The following is a 25916-nucleotide window of genomic DNA, read 5'->3' as shown; positions in this document are numbered from 1 at the left end:
TTTGATGTAGTGTGCAGACATCCCAGATCTCTATCTGCGCAAATAAGGTACTTGGAAAATGCGCTTTGCCACAATGCCAGGGTGACTGTGGGGCCATAAAATCTCTCTAAACTGATTCATGGAGAGATTAAGCAAGCTCTGGAAATCTCCTTAGAGATGGGAGATAAATAAAGAAAATATCTGGGCCAACCTCAGACGTGATCTGTGACCGAGAGCACCAAGCGTTGCTCTCTGCACGCTCACTGATTAAATCCTGGCAGCTAAGTCGCTACTGGCAGATAAGAAAGGGGAAAAATACAGGAAGGGAGGGGGGATGTAAAAGCGTGACTGAACTTTCCTCATGTACTTCCCAGCCTCCAGCAAGCCCTCCCATTTGCAAGCGCTGCCAAGCGCTGGCTCTGTGCAGGCGTTTCTGAGCATGCACGGCCGCTGGCGCATGCGCAGCCCAGGCAAAGGCTGCAGAGGGCAAGGGGCCTCCCTCCACCCCGAGCGCTGCCGCCGACGGCGTTTATAGATCTAGTCAGGCTGCGGGCTGAGCTCTGGGGCTGCCGGGCGCTATGGACCAAGCTGGGAAGCGGTCGGGGCCGGCCGCTCGGCTGGACGTCATCCTCCGGCACGTCTCCCCGTGGCGGGGGGCGCCCCCCGCTCCCGTATCCTTTCTGATGTGGGGTGGGAAGCGGGGAGCAGCATGCTGGTGGCCCGCTGGGGCCCCGGGCAGCAGATGTCTGCAGGGCTGGCTGCCTCATGGCAGCCCTCCTGGGTACGTCTTGACACCGTGGTGGAGCAGCTTTGCTTGCTTGCTTATAAGGGGCTGGTCATAAAAGGTGCTGAAAACATAAGCGTGCGTTTTCACGTAGCGGCTACCTGCACATCCAGACTTGCTGACGTTAGCTTGTGGCCTCAGGAACGGTGGCGAAGGGTGAATTTGTGTTCTAGAGATTCACGGTGTTTGGGGAACTGAATCCTGCAGGGCTCAGCAATTGCACGGTGAATCTCAGACCTTGCTGAGAGGTGCAGACCTAACCGATGGATCGGAAGCAGGAAAAACATAGAGGTTTTGTTTGTGTTGTCCTTGTGGATGAGAAATGAGGTGGAAATTTTGGAGGCTGCCACTTTTAAAATACATCAGAGGAGGAAGACCGGGACAGAAAGAAGTTTTCATGGTGGTCCGTCCCACATTTCCAAAAATTAAATGAAAAATGACTGCTGACATAATTTTTAAAGCTGCTACCTTAAACTGTATGAAGAAAGTGAGCTCTTCACCACTAGGCCTGGGAACACTAAGAACAAATTGCTCTCTAATAAAGCTGTCTTAGTAGATGTCATTTCTTGGCCAGCCCAAAGACTGCAATGTGACGTTAGGGGATATTTCAGGAGGTGTATTCTTTTCTTGCCCCAGCCAGCCATCGAAAAATAAAATAAAATTGATGTCCTCATCTTCTTTGTTTATTTAAATGTAAATCTCCACAATAGAGAGTTTAATATTGTGTTGTAGATAGCTAGCTTTCCTCCTGTAGTTGCTCTAGAAATTGGTGTAGGGGAAGATGAGTTATTTCTACGCAACAGCAGCACCCAACATACTATCGTTCATTCACAGAGTCTTGCCTTGCGGCCTCAGAAAGGAAAGGAAGCAACAGGAGGTGAAACATGGCAGGGATGTTCCCTGGGATTTTTCTTGGATGCTTGGCATAGGGAGCTAGAGGAGAGTGCTGCACTCGGTATCCCCAGCCTCCTCTCTCACTGCAGGACAGCAGCTGAGAAAAAGCCACATTCACAGTTGCCTTTGCAAGACCTTCATTCTTGCACCTGTGAACTCAGCTTGGGTGCTGCCTGTTTTGGGAGTCTCGGGACAGAAACAGCATACACGTTGCAGCAGTGAAGGTCACCTCAAAATGCAGACACACAAGGGAGGTTCAGGAAACAGCTATGCAGCTACAGTTATTTGAGTGTTTGACTTGGGGGCGGTCACACACTGGTGAAGCTGGAAGAGCAGTGGTTGTTAGCCTGGCAGCTACAGAGCACAAGGCTTCTGTGGGACTGTTTCTAAGAGAACAACAAAAGGCCACTACTCGAGATTATCGTGCCTGTCTCAGATAATATGCAGGAGTTCACATCATCCCTTGAGAAGCTGCAAGGAGATGCTTTGGAAAAGCTTCTGGGGATCTGGAACCTGGCTGTGCCTATGCTTCAATCTGTATGAAAGGACTGGCTTGCTCATAAGTGTTCCCAGATATTAAATCGCCTGCTCTGTGGGCTAGCTTGCCTGTTCTGTGACTAACTTATTCCCAAAAGGGCCTGTGTGAGGGGAAGAGAAAAGTTTTAATATACTGTGTCACCACAAAAATTAGATGCTGGAGCACAGGTGGCAGCTCCTTTCCACCAGCCTGTATTCTTCTTGCCTCAGATAGTGTTAGCACATCCAGGGTCCAAGTGACCCCACAGTTGTCCTTTCAGTGTCATAGAGGTGGCAAGAACAAAACCATCAAAAGCAACAGGTGCTGCAAAGACTGGGTGGAAGGAGTTCAAATGGGATCTGATGCTTGGTGGAGTTGCCCTCTGCCCACTGTTTCTGGGAGGCTCAGCTGCTCTCTGGAGCATAAAGAAAGATTGAGAGAGTAGGCATCTCTGATGAGCATCTTGTTAAGCATTTTGACGTTCTGGGAAGTGAATCCAGGCCTGTGGCCTTCTCCGGAGTCTAAGGCTTTTTGCACTCACTTTGCTATATGCATGGACAAGACTGTACTTTTCCATTATTTTATGCTTTTCTGCCAGACAGGCTACTCAGAAGGTGGGAAAGGTTTTCCAGAAGCAAAATAAGCAAAAACCTGAATTAGTTGTACAGCACAGCATGTATTTTTAAGAAGAAGCATATTGTAGGGTTCAGGATACTTAGGTAAATTCTTTTATACTCTACTCTATACTAGTGTATGTTCCCTAATTTATACCCCAGACCATCATTCCTACTTCAGCACAAGTTAGTGCTGTTACTCAGCCAGGGAGGTTTCGGTAAGCTCTGTCTTTCTTTATACACAGATAAAAAATTAACCTTCAGTATTTTGCTCTTTTTTCCATTCAATATACCCTAGCTCACATGCTGATTACCGGTCTTTATACAGCTTTCAATTTTTCTGGGATATATCCCTCCTTGTTTAACTGTAGCTTTACAAAAAAGGTTGACTCTGAATCTTGAAAGTGCCTGTTGGAGTGAATAATCTGACTCCACAGGATGCTCCTGTGTGCTTGAATATCTCTGCTGGGAGTAAAACTGCTGAGGACTGATCTCTGCTTTTTTGCTCGCTTTTCCTACCCGAAAGGGTAGAAAGAGGCTGCTTTGAACGCTATCTCAGAAGTAGCTCGCGGCTCCACGCAGAAGCAGCGCGCAGTCGCTAGCACACCGTGCAGGCTCTGGCGGGCTGAGGCCATCCTGCGGGCCGTGTACACGCGGCGTGTCCTAGGAGCTGAGGTGCACGTGCAAATGTCCTTGGTGCCTTGTCATCGTCCTGTTGGGAGGACTTCTCACTGATTCACCCCTTGATGACACCGGCTGGAGCCTTCTGCCTCTCCCCGTCAACAGTTAATGCCCAGCGCTCCACGCTTTTCCTTTCAGGTCTCCTCTTTCCCGCCCCCTTGGCGCTCGCTCTGCCCAGTGGCACTAATGTGTTTCTCCTGTTCGTATCTCAGCTACACCCTGGACAACGATGTTCTAACCACAGAGCAAAGGCAGTTCTACGAAGAAAACGGTTATCTTGTCATCAAGAAGCTAGTTTCTGATGAAGACATTGAACGCTTCAGGTACAGGCCTCTTGCCTAAGCTGCTCATGGTGTTTATGTGCAGCAGCACCCTTAGGGAGCTCTTGGAAGCTGTAGTCTTGGGGCTCGGCCAGCATGGGAAGCGTGTGCTGTTGCTGAATACCTCCCTTTGTGGAAACAGGGTGTTTGAGGAGAGTGAGCTGGCAGAAGATTGCTAAACTGTGCTCCGTCTTCTCTGATTCCCACCTGCTTTCCAGGAAGGAATTCGTAAGGATCTGTAACAAGGAGGTAAATCTACTGGGAGCTATGATCATGAAAGACGAGATGCTGAGGTCCCAAAATGTTCAGTCTGAAAAAATGGTCAATAAAGTACAGGACTTCCAGGAAGATGAAGAGTTGTTCAGATACTGTTCTCTGCCGCAGGTAAAAAAACAAAAGGGAGAGAGTGGTGGAAGAACATATGTGAACGTATCTATGTTTTAATGCCTATGTGAAGAAGTTTGTTTAGTTCTGCTAAAGCATTGTCCTTTGTCCCATATATCACTCCCATAAGAATATATACGAGAAAAGCGTATCAAACAATCTTTTAAGAGTTTTCTGTGTGAACATGGGATGGTAGTCAGGACAGAAAACTTAAAGCAGCGTTCCCCCACTCCTACAGTGGGTGAGCCGTTTGGGAATGTGACTTGCCCAAACTGTACCAAGCTAGTAGGAGGGATTAGCAGCATTTTCTGAACTTTTTTCTCTGGGTAAAGCATCTGCTCTCTAGGCTGGTAGCTGATATTCAAGTTATGGCAGAGAGCCATAGCTAGAGAGCAGCCAATAGCGCTATCTACTCTTTCCCCAAGCCTCTGCTGAGCTTTGTGGAAGTACAGCCCTCCTTACCTTTTCTACTTCAGCCCAGTGGCCACACCGTCTTCCGTCTTGGCCTCCTACTGCCATACAAATTTGCAAGACGTGACAGATCCCGTGTCATGTCTTGCTTCCCTCCCTCTTAACTTCCTCCTCCTCCTGCTGTACCCTAGTCCTCAGCCAATAGGACCCCAGTGGGTCCCAATACTTTCTCAGCTTTTTTGCTTGTGTCTTTCATGTTTCTAGTATTTTTTCTAATGCTTTCTTCTCTGTAGGTCCTCAAATACGTTGAGTGCTTCACAGGGCCAAACATAATGGCAATGCACACCATGCTGATAAATAAACTTCCAGATTCTGGTAAGGAGAACTTGGATAACAGGGAAATACAGAAATTGCTGTATGTATGCTATCTGGCCAAAACTGAGCTTGCTGTTTCAGAAAAGCTGTTTGACTTGCGACAAATCAAAACCAAATAATTTTGAAAATGTATGAGGCCACTTTGGTAATCGTTTGTTTTTGGTTTAGCCTTGGCTTACTGAGATACATTTCTTATCTTTCAATTTTCTGTGGACCTTTGTTTGCTCATGTGTTCAAAGGTAGGCACTGGAGCTCCTTATTCAGCCAGTTGCACTTGCATAAGTGTCCGCTGCTTAAGACATCACACTCTTTTTAAGCTTGACTTTTCACATGTGCTGAAAAAAAGTGCTTCTGTGGACTTCAGTAAAAGACATTAAATACAGGGAGCATCCATAGCTTAGAGTTTATATGCTATTTTCCAGACTAAGAGTTCAGACATGTCAAAATTAGCCTGTAACTCCTAACCTCACTGACAGGTGTTGGGTGCTCAGCACTTTGATAAGAAGATATTTGAATAGGTGCCAGAACAAGGACTTTGAAATCTAGCTCTGGCTCCCACTGCTGAAAATTGATATCATAATTCATACAAGGGTCATGTGAGGAAGAGAAAGAGAACCTAATTAAGCATATTACAGCATCTCACTCAGGTGCCCAGCTTCTTAGTATAAGTATATTGTGTTGAGTTATTACAACTCTGAGTTTATTCACGTCATCTTTACTTGTCATCTTAAAAACTCCCCAGAAAAGTGCCATTTTGGGGGAGAAAAGTCAATAGGAGACAATACGTTTATAAAGGAACAGCAAAACAATAGTGATCAAGAGGAGGGAAGCTGTTCTGTGTTTGGAAGACCTCCACAGGAATCCTTCTGAGGAGTACTTTAGGAGAGAACTCGGGAGAGTTTTCTAAGCTGCCAAAATCTATATAATATGACTCCTGAGGAAAGTAGAAATATCCTGATTATATCAATCTGAGGAGAAAATTTAATGGCAAGAGAAGTCTTTGAATATATTGACTGTTTTAATGTAGAAAAGGACGATGTGTTTCCATTTCCATAGTGGGAAGAGAAGTAAGAAGCATAACCTCAGCAATATTTTTTCTGTTTAGATATTAGTAAAAGATCTAGGAAGGAGGCTAACAGAGTGCTAGGTAGATTGTCTGGGGAGGCTACAGACTGATAAATATAGATTACAAAAGGAAAAAAAAGAACGATTAATAAACATCTGTTGGGAACAGCACAGTCAGCGTTGATTCTACTTACAACACAGGGATGGATCAAATGACTTCTTGATATGCTTTCCAGCACTGCTCTCTGTGGTTATTTGAAAATCTTTATACTGTGAAAGATTTATGTAACACAGTGCTGGGTTAAAGTTCATTAAGCTGGAGAGCAGCCAAAGTAAAAGGTGGAAACTCAGCAAATGATTGGTGATGGCCAAGGCCAAGAAAACAGGTCTTTTGAGCAAGTGCACAGTCAGACAGTCTCCTGGAGTATGCTGTGTCCGCTTGCTTTTGCTGACCTGAGATCCATGACTGTGCTCTTGGTATGTCTTAGCGGGAGGGTGTAGACATTCGGCTTCAAAATCGGTGGCAGGGTCCAGCACACGTATGTTCAGCAGTGTCTATCCACTAATAGGTTCATTTGTTAATAGTGAATTAACAAGTGAAGTGACTTAATATGGAGGAAAAGGCTGTGTCACATTTGAAGAGGCTGAAGATTTTGAATCTGTGTTACAGATAAACAGACTTTTCGCCATCCCATGCATCAGGACTTGTACTACTTCCCTTTCCGGCCTGCGGACCGCATCGTGTGCTCCTGGACCGCCATGGAGAGGGCCGATAGGAACAACGGGTGTCTGGTCGTGCTGCCAGGGACACACAAAGAGTCCCTGAAGCCTCATGGCTACCCAAAGTGGGAGGTAGATCTGCATGGGGGCTTTGCAGAGGCTTGGAAGATGCCAAGATGGAGGGATGATGTGCAGGTCACAGCTGAGGTTTTCAGTGGTGGGGTTTCTGTTTATGCAGCTACCAGGTTGTTGCTTCATGTGAGAGTTGTTTAGCTGGCCTTGCTCTGTGTGACTTAAGAGTGGCCCACCTGGCCTTGAGCAGATTTCTTCCCTCTCCCACTTATGGGAGTGAAGTTGTTCTTGTTCAGATGAAAGTAGCAGCCTAGTAAATGAGGGAGAAGTGTTTACGTACTCTCAAGAATACTGTTGTAGCTCTGGCTTGAGGTGCTGGAGGGGGTGCCCTTCTGGAGCTGAACCGCCAGTGCACTGTAGTTCAGGGCAAGGGGTTGAGACCTCTGAACTATCTGGCACTCTGCAGCATAACCATATAAACCCATGCAACTGCTTTCCCCATTCTTGCCAAGTCTGAGGACTGTTTCTCCTCCTCGGAATTTGTTCCTGCCTGGCAAGCACGTGTATTTTCCCGTAGAAGAGAAATTGGGAGGTAAACAACTGGATGGAATTAAATATCAAGTGGTAACTTCCTCTTAAGGATGGATGTTTCCTGACCTGGCCTAGCGTTGATGATAGTCATACTTGGAGCAGGAGCCAAAACCCCAGAGGTGGCCTCCAGTCAACACTTCTGTGATTTCTTCGTGCTCTTCTCTGTTCTCACCAGTGGAAAATCGCACAGAATCACAGAATGGCTGAGGTTGGAAGAGACCTCTGGAGATCATCTAGCCCAACCCCCCTGCTCAAGCAGAGTTGAGCATGCAGAATATGCTACCTAGGAGAAAGCAAATCAGTAGCTATCTCTGCCCTCCCCCGCAGTGAGAATCTGCAATTGCTGTAATTTTCATTGAGTGATTTCAACTTTGCTTTTTTTCTAGGGCATAGTAAACAAATTGTTTCATGGAATTCTTGATTACGATGAGAACAGTCCCAGGGTTCACGTTGTCATGGAAAAGGGAGACACGGTGTTCTTCCATCCTCTGCTCATTCATGGCTCTGGAGTAAACAAGACGTCAGGTTTCCGAAAGGTAGGAAACTAGCCCTGAATACAGCTATCAATACTTTTGTTTGCCTTTTTAAGCTGATCAGAGTAACACTACCTCCCCTCTCTTCCCAAACTTATGAATATCTGGATGAACTTTTTAATGTGTTTTTTAGGTCTCTAATACACTTCTGTTATCTTTTTTTTTTTTTTTTTTTTTTTAATATCTCTGTGTGGAGAGAAATAGAGCAGCAATAGCAATTAGATGTTGAATCTATGTTTGAAGCCTGGCTGGCTGTTTTTGCTTCGCCAGTAGTTCCCTTCGCTCTGTCCCAAATATTCTCTAACTTCCTCCTGCCCTCTTGACACATCATCTCTTGATACCAGGAGCCACCATCATTCAATAAATAATAATTATTTATGCACATCAGCTACTGGTTCTGCATCACTATGCAGAACAGAAACAAGCAAAGGTGCTCTCCTTTCAAGGCCTGATTCTTTGCCAGAAGTGGATTCATCGAAGCAAGGGCTAAGGGAATGGTAGCCTCCATCCCTTTGCTAGCAGCAATGCAGATGTTCCCCCTCGTGCACTGCAGCACAGATTATTCTACGGGTTTTTTTGCCTGCACTGACTCTTGTGCAACACTTTCTCTCAGTCCCAGTAGCAGCTGTGGAACTTCCTGCTCCTGATCCTGAGAGCAGAGCGCCCAACTGCTATTGAGTCTGATCCGCTGCCTCTCTCCTGACAAGCAGACCAATAGTCCTAACCTGTCGTCGTTGTCCTACCCGTATCCCGTAGAACGACAGGAGGCCCTCTTACTGCGCTAACTTCCAGCGGTAGTCTGCCTTTGGGGTAAATCAGCACTGAGTGTCTTGGAGCTCTCCAGACTAGGTTATAATCCAGCATGCTTTGCAGCTTGCGTGGCAGGCAGGTGTTTAGGAGAGGAGGGAAGGAAGAAGAGCACGCACGTGAGCAAGAATGTTCTTTCCAAGTGGATGCTCTCAGGTGTGCTGGAGTCCTCTGGAAGGAGGAAGACACGTTTTGCCTTGATCTGTAAAGAAGGGGTGGGGTGTCCACAACCAGCGCTGCATGAGCTTTTTGCCATTGGTTATTTTGTAATCAGTGTGGTAGTGATACCCCATTTCCGCCTGCAGAGTATAAGTTGTCACTTTGCCAGCTCAGAGTGCTACTACATTGATGTCAAGAACACTGTCCAAGAAGACCTTGAGAAAGAAACGGTAGAAGTGGCACGCAGCAAATTTAACATATCTTCTGTGGACCTCAAGGTAAGATTTTGACACGCGCCCTTTGTTGCAATATAGGTGCTCAGTTCCCTTTTCTGTTTGTAAGAATCTCCTGTATGACCATTTTGTGGGGTTTTTTTCTTATTCCGAGTGTCACAGATGAAACCATGTATATGAAGCTACAGGGCCGAGCAGGGGTGCTAGTCAGAATAGAAGATCAGGTATCTGAGGGTGACTCGGAGGCATTTTTGGCCTTTTTGCTGATAAGCCTGCTGCTTGCTGTCTAGCTGCCTGTGGTGGATAAGTGACCTTGCCCTCTAGGCAGCCCCTTGGCCTCTGTGGAAAGAGCTCTAGAAGTTCCTCCTGTAGCTCTGCTCATCAACATGGATTTTATGAATGTTCCTTGATCTCTTTTGGTGCAACCTGAGTTAGTGCAGAATGTGTTAGCAGGTCTGTGGGTGACTGTAACTGAAGCTGTAGTGTGAGTCAGAAGGAGCCCTGGACTCTGCTGTACTGATGGCTCTGCTGTGAGGCTGCTCATCTTCACTTCTATAGACCGCTCAAGGCAGTTGAGACTTCCAGACAAGGAACCCAGACTTGCCACACTGGGTAGCAGATTATATGGAGAGGGCTAATGCAGTGCAGCAGGAATAGGGTGAAGTTTATGCGGGTGTTACCCTCCATTGCGTGTCCTTGTTCCACGTTTGTTGAGGGGTTGCAACTGAACCAGAGCTCTTTGCAGTTGTATTTGGGCTCTGTGATGTAGGTAGGAAGATGTGGTGATCTCTTTTCCTTGAATTTGCAAGAAAAAAAAAAGCACAATCAATTCAGTGCTCATCCATAGCCAGCATGTGCATAGGTCTTAGGTTTCGCCTCCTAACAGCAAATGTGTTTTCTTTTTAAAACAACTAGCAATACCCCACCTGACAGGACAGGTTGGCTGTTTTTTTTTTGGGGGGGGGGGAGGGGTGGGATTAAATATAATCGCATAGCTATTGCTTAGATTTGAAGCAGCAGCAGGAAAGTGAGCAGAGATGTACATCTACCCCCCACCCCCAAAAATAGGGACAACCACTTCATGCTGAATAATTGAAAGTATTGTGTACAACAGAAAATAAATATAAACTCTCCGGGAGTTCAGCCACTGAAAAAATGATAAACCTTGTACTGGGATTGAATGTTTCCTAATCTTCTGAATGTCTTAATCCACAGCATTTCCCAAACATATACACATCCAGAATCAAGACAGTAAGTTCTAGATGTAATAGACAATGAGTACCTTTTAAAATCACTAAATATCCAGGGTTTTTTGGGATGGGGGGAAGGGGCTAGGTTTTTTTTCTTTTTTTCCACAGGGTGCCTAGGTAGGGTTGGGTGCCCAGCTGTATTTTACAAGCCTGATCATAGGTATTATCTGTAAAGCTAAAGCGTTCTTGACTGGAATTACTTAGGCGCACAGTGCAGCCTGGAGTGCTGCATTACAAGGCTCACTCCGTCTCGTGAGCAACAGTGAGTGTGTGCCCGTACACGCCTTCTTGTGTCTTCCCACGTAGCCTAAACCTTCTTTAATTAGAGTTGGTGCTCTCTTCCAAAGAGGAGTGCCTATTTCTTATGTTTTACCTTCATAACACTACTGATGTGAACTAAGTAATCCTCACGCAGGGAAACTGAGACAGGAACTTGCCCAAGGCTTACTTCCATGAAGCAAATGGTTGTGTTTTTCTTTTCTTTACAATCTGCAGCAACGTCTGCTCAGTGCCTGGTGTTGAGCTAAGTGCTTGTATTCATATCCATTGCTTGCTGCTCGTTTCTGCTGCTCAAGAGATATTGCTTCCTCATATAAAGAAATATGAAATATGTAGTGGGTCAGTGAGCTTTTCCAACCAGAGGAAATCCGGTAGCACTCAAAGGTTTGCAAGGGAGACATTGTGCATACAAGCAGGTTAGACGACCTCTGCCAGGGTAATACTGTCTGTGCTGTACATGTTCCTTTTCTGCCATCTTTCAGAATTGAACGTTTGGCCTGTTGCAAGCCTTGTCAAACCCACAAATGACCTGACTTCTTAGGGTGTGGGCTGTATCTTGTTCTAGTGTTAGCTGTATTTTTGTTCATGATATCTAGAATTTGAAAGGAGATTCAGTAAGTGTTTTGATGCATTTTGTTGAGTACCTAGCTAAGCTGAGAATGCTCTTTGTGTTTCCAGCTGTATCCTAGTCATCATCTTCGCTGGCTCATTACACTTTTCCTTACTTTTGTTTTGTTTCTGAAGGATATTTGGAGCTTCCGAGCACGGCTCGTGCAAGGGGAAAGAGTGAATCTTTAGAACAACCTCCAAAGACTGGGATGGAAAACATGTGCCTGAGTATCACCTTCTGTGATCGGAGAGTGCAGGCCCTGCCTAAGCAGTCAGGATTATGTGCTTCGTTGACCTCTGTATTGGTAACCTAACGAAAGACAGCATTGCAAATTTATTTTATGCTAATACAAAATAACTGCGCTGAGGTTTAACAGCTGGCATACTTCAAGGAAAATCTAACCTACAAAAACAGAGATTTGCTGTAGTTAGTTATTTTAAGCAATCAAAGAATTATGGTCTTGAAAGATCACGTTCACTTTTTGATGTTTTCATTCTTCTTTATTGAAGGTCTCTCTTTTGGCATACTTTTGGACTGATGCTATATTAATACAAGATTTTACGCAAGTTTCTGGATTTTAGGGTTTCCAACTTCCTTTTCTACACAAAGGAAATACAATGAATCAGAATTTCATGCAAGCCTTTAGAACGATCTCATGGGGAAAGCCACTAGTGCAGCTGATGAAGGTGGTGCTACTGGGAGCAGAAGAAGCAAGAGTGCAAGCAACTACATGATGGGTAGACAAATGGGCTTCATGGTCTAGAACACGATCCATGGACACAGTTCCTCAAGCCGGAGCTGGTGTGGTATGCTGTCTTAGTGAGCAGCACTGCAGTAGCGGAACGTGTGGTTGATAGGGTTGGGGAACGACTGGGCCTGCAAACCAGCCTCCCATCAGCCTTTGATATTTAAGGCTATTTGAAATGAGGGAGGCCTCCCGTGAGACTGGCGTGCTTGGGAAAAGGTGCCTTTGGCGGTTGCTGGGTGGGTGAAGGTTCAGCGCTCCTCCGGATGCTCCGACGGCCAGGTCGAGCCATGTGCACTGAAACGATTCTCTCTGCTGCGGCAATTTTTTGCTGTCAGAATCGACTTTTGAAATCCAGATTAAATTAGTGCAAAGCCACCTAACGGAGTCTGTGCTGTGTTCTTTCTACAGTTCAACAGGTATGGGGATGGGTGCGCAGTAGAATACCCTAGTGTAAACTTGCAGTCTGTCCCATTCCCCCACCACCACCAGCCTTGCAGAAGGTGCCAAAACAGAAGCGTTTTCAAAGCCAACTGGTGATAGAGCGCTGCTGGTCCCCAAACCCTCCGGGGACTGCTGGGCCAGCTCCAGAATCCCTGCATGCTGATGGGATGGCAGATGGGATGGCAGGCTGCTCTGTCCCATTTGAGGCCCAGTCTCATCCAGATCCAGAAGCAAAGTGCTCCCCTGCCTTTCTCACCGGAGAGGCTTTGGCCAGTTTCCAGAGGGCACGTCCAAAAGGCCTGGCTCCATCGCCATGCTGTCGTGGCTCCTTTTGCTCCTCTCTCCTGTGACTCAGGAGACGACTTGGGTGAGAGGAGGGGTGCAGGTGCAGTTGTGTCCTCTACCCCACAGACTCCAGCACTGCTCCCCCAGGGCATTGCGTGGACAAGAGGCTGCAAGGCAAAGCTGTTGCAGCTTGTTGCAAATGGGTTGCTGGGCTCAAGAGCAAAATGCACGAAGGAGCAAAGTTGTGTCGCTCAGTGAGGGAGGGCAGGGATGTCTGATCCAGGCTGTGTGCCAAAGACTGCTCATGCATTTGGTAACAAGCAGTTGTTAAGCTCCTGAAGTCCTTTTTTACCTGCCAATGTAATGCAGAGGAGATTTTTGCACTTCTTCCTGTTTGTCCTGCAGCAGCTGTGGGTTTTTTGTGTTTCTTTTTCTCTTGAAGCAGGGATGTTTTGAGCACTTTCACTGGTTTGCTCCTAAAACCTTGGTGGTGGGGGCAGAGGTTTCTGGGCTGTGAATCCTGGGTAGAGATAGACGGACTCTTCTTGGGAGCCCTGACAGTGACACCATGGGTCGGACAAGGGGGAGCCTTTAAGACCAGCCCCTCTCACCCCTGCTCAGTCTAGTGCTTTTGGAAATGCCTATACCTGCATGTCTTCCTACAGGCTGTATATACCCTCTGTGCTGATCCCACTCAGGAAGACTTGCTAGGATGTCTTGCTAGACCTGGGCCTGCTCTTTGGCTTGCTGCACGTGCCCGAGTGGCTATTTTCAGTGAGCTGGAAAATTCTTTGCTGACTTTCATGAGCTGTGGATCACACCCTAGCTGCTGCCTTCCAGGGAATCCATGTGAGGATCTTGGGTATCTCATGACATTTATTACACTGCATTTGTGGGGAGACTTTCCTGTTTGGTGTTATGTATGTAGCTGGGTTGACTGCAGTGGGAGCTGTGACCACAGGAGAGCTACAGGTGTCTGTTAGATTTTCCAGACTTTTTGAGTTTCCAGACTTTTTGAGTTTCTCTTACTACATCTGTGGGAGAGAAGGAAAGGAAGAACATTAGCATTATTTTAAAAAATTTGCATTCTCTGCCTGGCTTAATTCAGGCTTAAATTTCCTCTTTCAGCTGGCAGAAGAACAAATCCAGCAAAGACCTCGCAGAACTTCTAAATTCAACCCTTCTAAAACTCTTATTCCACCTGTCGAGAGACTCACTGTAGTAGGAGTGAGCACACAACAGGTCAAGGATACTCTAGAGCCTGAGGGCCTAAGCTTAGGCAAGCTCAGGCTCGACTCTGTGCAAGGCTGATGCAGCAATGCCCAGGAGACTGTTCCCTTCTCTCTGAGATGATTCTGGGCACAGCCAGGTCCAGCAGGGCTTCTTGGCTCCTTCTCAGCAAAGTCCCATGCCCATGGGTGCAGGAAGGCAGTGGGGACTGTGTCCCAGGATAGCAAGGATCTACAAGCTCTTATTCAAAGGATATGTGAGCAGGGACTACAGTCCGAAGGGTGCTTGAGTAGTAAGTGCAGGTGTGACCACCTACGTAAGGGGGGTCTCCCTGGGAAACACTATCTTGGTCCTGTTCCCACCACTGCCAGTCAGGAGGGATTTTTCAATGACAGTGGAGCCAGGTTTCCAAAGCCTATGCCCCAAAAGTAGGGAACTAATGGAAATTCATCTCCTTCTCCACGAGGCTTTTAGGGAAAAAGAAAGCAAGCCACAAGAGTCACGTAACTTTTCGGGTTTGATTTCCTGGCAATACAGTGCAGCATCTCCAATGACAGCTTGCTATGCCTCTTCAGGACACCATCTAGTTAGCAAGGGAGAAGCTTTCTCTGAAGGAAGAGAGCATTTTTAGCGAGGCTATTACTAGTAAACAGTCTGTTTAATTTGCCTGTGTTTACTTCCAAGAAGTGATTTCCAACCTTTTTTTTTCCCCCCCCAGATAAGCCTCACCTAAGAAGACTGGTGCTCTCTCACTTGCAGATCGCTGCCTCTGCTCCGGAGATGTGGATATAGAGCTCTGCTGTTACGATGGAGGTGGTACAAACCCTCATGGTCCAGTATTGCTCTCTGGGCCTGCTACAGGACAACAGGAAAGGTTGACCTCAGTGGGATTTCTCAGAGAAAAGCTGTGTTTGTGGTGGGTCTGATTTAGTCATGTAACTCGAGTGACTGCAGAGGGAGCTCTAGCCACAGCGGAGCTGCAGGATTTTATCACCTTTCTGGTCCAAACTCCCTTTTATTCTTTGAATAACCCTGTCGGCTGCTGGAAAGGGACAAGGAGAGGATGAGCAATAATTAACAAAGTCACCAGCTGCCCTCCGCTTAGTAACGCCAAGGTAACCAGGTTTTCATGAATATTTCACCTTGTTTCCTTCCCCTCTTGCTTTTGGTTGAGGACTTGGGCAGCAAGGAAGAGGGCACCAGCTGGCACTTCTGCCAGGTTTGCCGCTCTGCATTGCCCTGCTTCCTCAAAACCCAGATTTCCTCAGAGGAATACACTGCCTGCTTAAATACATTCACCCAAATTACTAGAATCTGGCAGCTGCAAGAGATTAGGTATAAACAAGACCTAAAGAATGATGCAGACTGTCACGTAAGAATTCAGGGCCATAGTAGTCAGGCATTCAACAGTGCTTTAATTTTGGTCATTTTTGTACATCACTCAATGTTTTTTTTTGATCCCAAAGTATCAAGAAATTTCCAACAGACGGGAGTTTTTTCTTCTGATTGCACGAAAAGCTCACATAAAAATTGAGGAGTCTGCCAAGGGAAGGTCACCAAGTTCATCCTGTGGCTTCCACTTTTCTATAAACAGAGGAGACAGAAGGGCAACAACCCCAACTTTCCTTTTCTATCCTCAAAGTCTCATCCAAGTGAAGGGACCAACCTATATATCTAGTTGAGCGGATTCTAATTTTTCAGATGGCAGAAGTGGGCAAGAAGTCCGCCCTGTGGGATCACGAGGTGTCAGCTGCCTGGTTTGGAGGCCCGGGGAGAAGATGGGCCTGGGTGGGTGAACGCGGTGACTGAGGAGGAAGCTGATGAGTCGGAGAAGGCATTGAGGGAGCCATCACTGCTGCCACCTCCTGAGACCTCATAGTTGCTATAAGGCATTTCATACTGAGCGCTGTGTCCCAAACACTTGCAATCCTTGCAGCAAGAGCTGTATTTTTATCTTCCCTCTCGTAGTGAGTGCCTTGACCCCTAGTCTGCGGAGTCAGCCTCAGGAATGGGGAAAGATGAAGAATAGCACGTTCCATCAGAAGAAGCCCCACCACACACCTTTCAGCAGTGTCTGCTTCCCAGCACAGCTCTTGAAGGCACAGTAAGGATTAACACATACATTGTCACAGCAATGGCACGAGCTAATCTGAACAGGGACGCAGCGGGCCTGAGGTTCGCCTTGTGGGAATGGGGAGGCTCTGAGGCACTATGGCAACAAGGGCTGTATGCAAAGATGCCAAAACTCATCTTTTAATCCGTGCTGCAATTCTTAGCTATGGATCCATTTCCATTCTCTTCATATTTTTCTTCTCAAAAGTGTCAGATGGCATGCACACGGTTTAATTGAGGTGGATGAGAGTGTGCCAAGGACAGTGTAGACTGAACATATCTTTTTAAAGCATGTCACAGCTTGAAAGGGCTCATTTTTGCAGCCTTTACTTGGGACTCCCATTTTCACATTAGCTTCACTTCTCCTCCTCTCCCTACCCCAGGATTTCCCCTCAAGGCTATTTTCCTGGCAGGGCATTCTTAGAGACCAGGCGTGATAACGCTGTTCAATTTAGCAAAATATGTGTGCCAGCACAGATGTGGTCTGTGCTTGATAGTGCCAGGCATTGCATTCTGCACACTTGGTGATAGCTGTAAACTAACTGCTCACGCTGTTTACAGCCACACACTTACAGCAATCCCTACAGCCGCTGGCAAATGCGAGGGAAAACAGCACAGAGAAGAGGGCATTTTGAAGCATGCACTGAACTTCCCCATGTACTTCCCAGCTTCTAGCAACAGGCCCACCCATTTCCCAACCTTCCTACTCCTTCGCTCCCTTTGCACCGTTGCCCAGCCAGGGCGATGAGAACCACAAGCAGCAATTTCTTCAGAGGATACTGAGCATGCACAGGCTGTCAGGGCACGCACACTGAAGGCGAAAAGTAGCAAATGGCACCTGGGGAGCGTTGTCTTGATGCTCCACCCCAAGCTCCATGGTGGAGCTCCACCCCCAGCTCTGTGGGGACGTTATAGGTGCTGGGCTACGAGCTGGCCTGTTGGTCATGTCTACTCACTGTCAAAAGGATGATGGAAAAGCCAACCCTCATTGCTCAGGTGGACACCAGCCTACAGGACTCTTCCCCACAGCTGGGTATAGCCCGTGCTTTTGTATCCTTTCTGATCTGGGATGGAAAGAGAGGAGGGGGGGTGAGCACAAAGCAGCAGAGGACTCCACATTGGCCATGTTGTGATCTGGATCGAGCAAGGTATTATCTTCTTCCAGAATACGGAATGTGGCAGGCAGGGTCCTGGTGATTTTTCTTACATGCTTGATGTAAAAATGGTAGAGGGGAATGCTGCACTCAGTATGCCCAACCTCATCTTTCATTAACTGAAAGGCAACTGAGAAAAAAATGCGTTTGCAATTGCCTTTGCAAAACGTTCATCCTTGCTTGTGACTTCTCTTCAACTGTGAATTCAGTTGGGCACTGTTTTGGCAGCCTCAGAGGAAAAGCAGCATTTGAACTTTGGAAGTCAATTTTACCTCAAAATGCAAACATACACACAAGGAAGTTTACTTTCTGAGTTATTTGAGTGTTTGACTTTTCCAGGTTGATACCTGTTTCTTTCTCAGATGGCTGGGGTAAGGAGGTTGTATATAGATGCCTGGATTTATTTTTAAAGGAAAAATGTGAAAGCACTTTCTTAGATTTGACTGTAACTTGCTCTTTTGCAGTTGGAGTGGCTCCTGAACACTGTCTGTGCTGCAGTGCTGAAGATTCATACAGATCTTGAACTACAGGGCTGCTGCTTAGTTGTGGGACAAAGTTATCTCGCTCGTGGGAAGATGCAGACAGTGTTGGTAGAGAACTGGTTGTTGCTCTGCAAGCTGTAGAGCACAAGGCTTCTGTGGCTTCTGTTCTTAAGAGGACAACAACAGGTCACTATGCAGGGTTATCGATATCTAATAATAATATAAATTTGATATGCAGCACCCCGCACCATCCCTTGAGAATCTGCAGAGAGAAGTGCATTGCAAAATGGTTGGAAATCATTGCCCCAGAAAGAGCTAGGCATGGGCAGTTTTTGCTCTTTCTTCTTACCTGGCTTTCCTGTTCTAGAGCTTCTATTTTATCAAATATCCAAAGAGAAGAAGAAGAGATTGATATGGGAAGAGTGATTCGGTAGGAAAGATGACCTGATACAGCTCTTTTGTTGGTATTACAGAAGCTCTTGTGGCTTCCAGGAAAGAGTTGTATTGACACCTCTTGGGATAATCTGGGCCTGGCTGCTTCAAAGATTTTTGTTCAAGGCGTTTCTCCTGAAGAACACAGGAACCAGAAGAACACAGACTGATTTGGAAAACTGAAAAAATCTGTATTAAAGCCTAGGCATTCTTTTTTTAATATGACAATATTTCTTGGGATCCTACAAACAATAAATGAAGTTGTGGAAATCTCCAACCTTCCTGTGTGTATGCTTCAATGTATACAAAAGCATTGGCTTGCTTGTAAGTAAGTGTTCCCCGGGTATTAAACTGCCTGCTCTGTTGAAAGGCATGCCTGTTCCATGAATAATTTGTTCCCAAAAGGGTGTGTGTGAGGGGAAGGGAGAGGTTTAAATGTTCTGTGTCTTCACAAAAATTAAATGACAGAGGCGGCAGCTCCTTCCCAGCCTGTATTCCTTATGTTTTAAGTAGAGTTAGTGCATGCAGGGTCCAAATAAGCGCAGACTTGTCCTTTGAACGTCATGGAGGTGGCAAAAACAAAACCAGCAAGAGCAAGAGGTGCTGCATAGGCTGGGTAGAAGGAGTTCAAATGGGATCCGATGCTTCGTGGACTTGCTTTCTGTCCTTCACTTCTGGGAGGCAGAGGCATGCAGAGCAGGGCTGCATGGTCTAGGGGCATTGGGGTTCAGCCAATGCCTCTATCTCGATCAGCTCTTTGACATCTGAAGAAAAGAGCAAAGAAGATTTTTCCGGAGGTTTCAGGGGTAAGACCAGCTCTCTGGACGTCTAGAGAACCTGAATGGCGATGAGGCCCCTTTCTACTGAACTGGGGACCTCAAAAATGGTGTAAAGAATTTGCATCTTGTTGGACTTGGGATATTGGAGAATGCCTCGCTCTAGGACCTGCTGCAGTGGTTTCCAGCTAGACTGCCATCGCCCTGTGCTCGAGGACTGCTTGCACTCTGCACATGCCTCTCTCGCCTTCTTCCTCCGCTCTTTTTCCCCTGAGCTTTTTCCTTCTTAAATTTCTCTCCTCAGCTGCCCTTCTTCTTGCCCAACTTTTCTTTCCTCTAACTCGCCAGTACTTGCTGCATTTGCATGCATGCGCTACCTCTGCGCTCCCATCTTGAAAAGGAACACCTTTTTGCTCTTGCCTCTGGGTGAAGCTTCAGTAGCAGGCACAAATTCATTGGGCTTCACTAGCAATGGGGCTTAATTGTTCTGTGGAGGAGATTGTGCTCTCTCTGCAGAGCAGAACACAGTTGTGTTTATTTAAACTTGTCAGAATGAGCTGAGGTAGAAGACAAGCCCATACGGTCTCCTGTTTTCAGGATTACCCTGTGAAGCGTTGGGACAGGTTTGCAGTTATATTTTTAATTGAGCCTGAATGCATGTTCCTTAATCTATATCCTAGACAGCTGTTCCTACTCCAGCACAAGCTAGTGCTGTTACTCAGCCAAAGATGTTCTGGTAAATTGCATGCTCATTCATACAAAAAATAAAAATTAACTTTTGAACTTTTAATTTCAAATCCTACTTAATGTTAATTCTTTTTTTTTCCGCACTGCATAACATAAATCACATGCTGATTACCAGGCCTTGTGTAGCCTTCAGTCGTAGGAAGGGGCTGCTTTGAACGCTATCTCAGAAGTAGCTCGCGGCTCCACGCAGAAGCAGCGCGCAGTCGCTAGCACACCGTGCAGGCTCTGGCGGGCTGAGGCCATCCTGCGGGCCGTGTACACGCGGCGTGTCCTAGGAGCTGAGGTGCACGTGCAGATGTCCTTGGTGCCTTGTCATCGTCCTGTTGGGAGGACTTCTCACTGATTCACCCCTTGATGACACCGGCTGGAGCCTTCTGCCTCTCCCCGTCAACAGTTAATGCCCAGCGCTCCACGCTTTTCCTTTCAGGTCTCCTCTTTCCCGCCCCCTTGGCGCTCGCTCTGCCCAGTGGCACTAATGTGTTTCTCCTGTTCGTATCTCAGCTACACCCTGGACAACGATGTTCTAACCACAGAGCAAAGGCAGTTCTATGAAGAAAACGGTTATCTTGTCATCAAGAAGCTAGTTTCTGATGAAGACATTGAACGCTTCAGGTACAGGCCTCTTGCCTAAGCTGCTCATGGTGTTTATGTGCAGCAGCACCCTTAGGGAGCTCTTGGAAGCTGTAGTCTTGGGGCTCGGCCAGCATGGGAAGCGTGTGCTGTTGCTGAATACCTCCCTTTGTGGAAACAGGGTGTTTGAGGAGAGTGAGCTGGCAGAAGATTGCTAAACTGTGCTCCGTCTTCTCTGATTCCCACCTGCTTTCCAGGAAGGAATTCGTAAGGATCTGTAACAAGGAGGTAAATCTACTGGGAGCTATGATCATGAAAGACGAGATGCTGAGGTCCCAAAATGTTCAGTCTGAAAAAATGGTCAATAAAGTACAGGACTTCCAGGAAGATGAAGAGTTGTTCAGATACTGTACTCTGCCACAGGTTAAAAAAAAGGGAGGGGGATGGTAGTGGAAGACTCTTTCAAATATTTGTGAACATATCTATTTTTAATGTCTATATGAAATAAATCTCCAAGCTAAGCAGGCCAAACTAATCGTTCTTGAAGGCCGTATGATGTTCTGTTCTGCTCCATCTGATATCAGATGGATTTTTAGCCAGCTTTGTGTCTCTCCTCCTACACAGAGAATCTAGAGTTGCTCTAGTTTTACTGAATTATTTCAACTCTGCCCTGTTTCCAGAGCCCAGCGATCAAATTTTGTCATGGAGTGCTAGATTATGATGAGAACAGTCCTAGGGTTCACCTGCTCATGGAGAAGGGAGACATGGTTCTTCCATCCCCTGCTCATTCATGGCTCCGGAATAAACAAGACGTCAGGTTTCCGGAAGGTAGGAAACCATCTCAAGATACAGCTATCAATATTTTTAGCTGATTAAACAAGCATCCTTAAGCTCTGTTTAACCAAGAACTGATTACAAAATAAGTGGGTTGATTTGACTATGTGGAGGAAGAGAAGAAGACTCCTTACCAAACACTCAGATCTGCTTTGATTCTCATTTCCATGACTGACAGTTCAGATGCCAATAATCTGAGAGTTCATGGGGACGAAGTAGCGCTTGCTTACACTGTTGATCGGTGATGTTACTCATGCTGCTCAGCGCTGAAGTGAAATCCAGGCACTGCAACAGACCTGACTTTTTTAAAAATCACAGGAAATTTTCTGTAAGAAAGCAAGCTTTGCTCTTCTTTCTCATTTCCACAGCATCTGGAAACATCCTACATGATTCTGGTGCGTGCAGATAGAGGAGTACAGGTGATATGAGTAAAGTCCATGGCAGGCAGGTGTTTAGGAGAGGAGGGAAGGAAGAAGAGCACGCACGTGAGCAAGAATGTTCTTTCCAAGTGGATGCTCTCAGGTGTGCTGGAGTCCTCTGGAAGGAGGAAGACACGTTTTGCCTTGATCTGTAAAGAAGGGGTGGGGTGTCCACAACCAGCGCTGCATGAGCTTTTTGCCTTTGGTTATTTTGTAATCAGTGTGGTAGTGATACCCCATTTCCGCCTGCAGAGTATAAGTTGTCACTTTGCCAGCTCAGAGTGCTACTACATTGATGTCAAGAACACTGTCCAAGAAGACCTTGAGAAAGAAACGGTAGAAGTGGCACGCAGCAAATTTAATATGACTTCTCCTTTGGACATTGTGGTAATCTTGAATCGTGATCTTATCCTGCTGGCTCTGATCTGTTACATTAGCCCTTTGTTACAATATAGGTGCTCAGTTCCCTTTTCTGTTTGTAAGAATCTCCTGTATGACCATTTTGTGGGGTTTTTTTCTTATTCCGAGTGTCACAGATGAAACCATGTATATGAAGCTACAGGGCCGAGCAGGGGTGCTAGTCAGAATAAAAGATCAGGTATTCGAGGGTGACTCGGAGGTGTTTTTGGCCTTTTTTGGCCTTTGATAAGCCTGCTGCTTGCTGTCTAGCTGCCTGTGGTGGATAAGTGACCTTGCCCTCTAGGCAGTCCCTTGGCTTCCATGGAAAGACCTTGAAGAGCCCTCACAGTTCCTCCTCGAGCTCTGCTCACACCATTTTAAGCTCTCAGCGGCCAAAATGGATTTTGTCAGCACAACTCGATCCCTATTACTGCAAATCAAAGCAGTTAGTGTGAACTTATTTCAGCTGTTTTTAGGTGACTGTAACTTTTACTTGCAAAAATAGGGGCGCACATTTTATTCAGTGCTCATCTGTAGTGTGTTTTTGCTTACAGCAAGTAGCAAGGCCACATCTGGCAGCAAACGTTGACTGAATTCCATGTTAGTCCTGAAAATGAGCCTTTTAGCTTGCTTCAGATTTATTTTTGCTGGTTGGATTTTGTAGCTTAACATTTCATTAAGTATTGCATATATTTCTCTATTGGAGCTTTGACTTTGAAGGGACAGCCCCTAAGTTCACTGCTGTTTTTTACAAGTATTAAGCCAAACAGGTCAGCTCCTGTCCGGTGATAAGCTGGAAACACTGTATCCTAGTCACTATCTTTCCTGACGCCTAAGCATTTTGCTTTGTTTTATTTTTTTTTTAAATGAAGAGCATTTGGCAGATGCGAGCAAAGCTCGTGCAAGCTGAAAAAATTAATCTTTAGAACAACCTCCAAAGACTGGGATGGAAAACATGCCTGAGTATCACTTTCTGTGATCGGAGAGTGCAGGCCCTGCCTAAGCAGCCAGGATTATGTGCTTCGTTGACCTCTGTATTGGTAACCTAACGAAAGACAGCATTGCAAATTTATTTTATGCTAATACAAAATAACTGCGCTGAGGTTTAACAGCTGACATACATACTTCAAAGAAAACCTAACCTATAAAAACAGGGATTTGCTGTGGTTAGTTATTTTAGGCAATCAAAGGACTACGATTGGAGATGTGCTTCACTTCTTGATTTTTTTTTCTCATCTCCCTCTTGAGGAGGGAGTGCCATGCTAAGTGCAAAGTGAGGCAATGTCTGATCCTGCACCTAGTGGAGATTGTGGCTACGTCACAAACACAAAGTGCCAGAAACCTCCAATGATTTGTGGGTGCAAAGCCTCAGTCTTTGGCCACACCAAGCATTTGAGATGTTTCTTTACAGCTCAAAGTTCACCCAGAGCTGTAGCCCCCAGATATAGCTGGGCTTTGGCTGTGTGCAAAGGCTTGTGAACACACTGAAGAAACAGGGCCTAGGAAGTCCCCAAACCACCTGGGGCAGCCAAAATGTTCAGTATGGCCTTCTTTCGCCTCGGTTCCTAATGATGAATGCTGCCTGTTCTGCTTCCTTTCCTGGCATCAGATAGATCAACGTTTGCAAAACCCTCATGCAAGAACACAGCTTGCAACAGTGCCCAGAAGCAAATAGATAATGTCTCCTCTTTAGAGCAAGGGTTGAATAGTACCAAAGAAATAAATTTAGGAGTTTTTACCAAAGAAAGCAGAAAACAAACTGCTGAAGAGCTACTTGGCCACAGAGCACTCAGCAGCCTTAAGGCCGAATGAGATACAACCTTGGAGGGAAAGAGCAGGATGTCTTTAGACAGCCCATGTCGGTGGTGGGACTCTGGAGCAACCACTGTGGGCTGGTGGCCTGGTCTTCTCTGTATCTCTTTACCATCTTGTGCTCTGCGATGGTGAGCAAAAGACTTCACTGACTTGGCACAAACAGAGACCTGGCCCCGATTTTATCATTATTCTACTTTTCCTTTGGGTGTTTGCCCTTCTGATCATACTTCAAAGGTGTCATGCAAGAAGAACAAAGAGATAAGGAAGATTTTTGGGGGAAATGGTGCTGTTTTCCTCCAAAGCAATGGGTGTATCACCGATCTGCCCTCTGGTTTCTCTCCTGCCAGGGCGAAGGGTGACAAGGTGGGAAGGCGCTCCTGTGCGTGGCACCTGTTGAGCTCGCCGCGGGAGAGCCTGGGAGGGAGACGCTGCTTTCCCTTGGCGTCCAGCCGGCCTGACACTCGAAGGGAAAATTCTCACTCTTCAGGAGCATTGCCAGTGAGTTGAGCGGAAGAGATAATTGGCATGAATCAATGCTGAGGATGTTTTTTCCATCAAGGTAATGTCCTAAACGTTCTTTCCAGAACAGCTAAAATGTTTTTTTCTGTTGTTTTTAGTCCATCTTTTTCCCAACACAGAGTTTTCATTCTTTTTTTTTCTTTTTTGTTTTTCCTTTTCCTTTTTTCCTTTTCCTTTTCTCTTCCTTTCTCTCTTTTTTCTTTTTATTTTTTCCTTTTCTTTTTTTTCCTTTTCTTTTTCTTTTTTCTTTTTTTTTCTTTTCTTTTTTTTCTTTTTGTTTCCTCCTTCCTTTCTTTTCCTTCCTTCCTTCTTTCCTTCCATCCTTCCTTCTGTCTCTCTCCTAAACACTTCATCTCAAAGCTTCATCTTACTTTTTTAATGTAAGATTTAAAAATTAAATGTTTCCATTAAAAATTTTTCAAAATTCACTAAATTTGCAAACATCGTCAGTATTTTTCCATGAAAATACAGCTACCCAAAAGCTTACAGTGAGTTACTCACTTGAAATTAAAGCCCTAGTTCTCCAGCCAAGTGGAAGTCAGCAGAACTAACTTCCCATTTCCCATTTTAACGTGCACTGTCCTGCCCTCTGGGGGTTCCCCACTCAGCAGCTCTGGATGCAGAGCTGCGAGGATGGTGCCACAGCATCTGCAGCTCCAAAGACTTGCTGTCCCCTTCTACCTACAGGATTACTGGTGTAGCGAGGAGATGCTAACTAGAGGATAGCTCAGCACAATATTCATTCTTCCTGCACATCACGTGGACCAATTTAGGCTGGAGGGCAAAGATTACACTGCGTCCATTTGTGTCTGTAGGCCTCAGTTCCATTTTTGGCCTTGAAGATTACACTAATTTGCAGGTGGTGATAACCATACTGACCCTTCTTGTGATTTTGAAGTAGTGATTTTGTAGTAGATTTTTTTTTTTTTCTTAGAGATTCAGTTCCACGGATCCTCTGGTTTACATTAGGATACTGGGATTTTGAGAAAAGGACTCCAAAAAGGATGTCTCAAAAACAGTATCAGCAAAAAAGAGCAGGAGAAAACAAGACTCATTGTGTTCGTGACTCCTGCAGCTCCAGCTCCTACCGTTGTTCCCAAGCAATTTCTAGGCTAAAAGACCATTTGCTCTTTCCACACTCAACAACTGTTGTCCCTTAGGAGCAGCAGTTGAAGAGCAGTGAGGCTTCAGGAGGGCTTTACATGAGAAGAACATAACTCACTGAACCTAACGAGGCTGCTCAAGCAGTTTAGCAACAGGATATCCACAGGCCTGAATCAAACCAGTCTAACAGCATTAGGCAGGTTTAACATGCATGTCCTAGAAATCTTGGCGTAGGACAGAGAGTTATCGAAGGCTTCATTTAATAAGGTAATTAATTGAGACCCTAAGTAAGTAGTTACTTCCCACGTTGCTGGTGTGTTGGATGACATTGAGCCACAAGAACACCAGGTGCCCATGGTTTGCCAGCGTGAATCCCCAATAAGCTCCCATCCAGCCCCAGCCTTGTCTCCTCCACCTTCATCACATGATCTCCTGGGAAGGGAAGACAGAACCTGCTAATTCTATCCTCATTAGTGTCATTTAGCCCTCTGTTAAGTGATCAGCACTAGGCAACCCTTCTGCTTGGATGCTCCTTCTTGCTCTTGCCGGTGTTGTGTCCCTCTGGGATCTG

At 46.0% G+C, this 25916-nt stretch overlaps 1 protein-coding gene and 1 pseudogene across 1 annotated transcript; both read left to right on the top strand.

Moving 5' to 3' along the window:
• The first annotated feature begins 301 nt into the window (after positions 1-301).
• LOC104147672 (phytanoyl-CoA dioxygenase, peroxisomal) lies at positions 302-12401 on the top strand. Its single transcript, XM_009680466.2, has 9 exons — positions 302-650; positions 2951-3006; positions 3682-3792; positions 4008-4173; positions 4878-4959; positions 6695-6876; positions 7794-7943; positions 9053-9184; positions 11413-12401. The coding sequence occupies exons 1-9, from the start codon at positions 558-560 to the stop codon at positions 11464-11466; spliced, it is 1026 nt and encodes a 341-aa protein (XP_009678761.2). The 5' UTR covers positions 302-557; the 3' UTR covers positions 11467-12401.
• LOC104147685 (phytanoyl-CoA dioxygenase, peroxisomal-like) lies at positions 11934-22198 on the top strand (annotated as a pseudogene).
• The last annotated feature ends 3718 nt before the right edge of the window (positions 22199-25916 follow it).

Source organism: Struthio camelus, chromosome 1 (assembly GCF_040807025.1).
Source record: "Struthio camelus isolate bStrCam1 chromosome 1, bStrCam1.hap1, whole genome shotgun sequence".
In the NCBI taxonomy this organism is placed as follows: Eukaryota; Metazoa; Chordata; class Aves; order Struthioniformes; family Struthionidae; genus Struthio; species Struthio camelus.
This window is presented reverse-complemented; position numbering and strand designations above follow the sequence as displayed.

Excerpts from the sequence above, each read along its gene's own strand:
- LOC104147672 (XM_009680466.2), top strand. The coding sequence starts at position 558 with ATGGACCAAGCTGGGAAGCGGTCGGGGCCGGCCGCTCGGCTGGACGTC. Across the intron at positions 4,960-6,694 it reads AAATAAACTTCCAGATTCTG|ATAAACAGACTTTTCGCCAT; the intron begins GTAAGGAGAACT and ends TCTGTGTTACAG. Across the intron at positions 6,877-7,793 it reads ATGGCTACCCAAAGTGGGAG|GGCATAGTAAACAAATTGTT; the intron begins GTAGATCTGCAT and ends CTTTTTTTCTAG.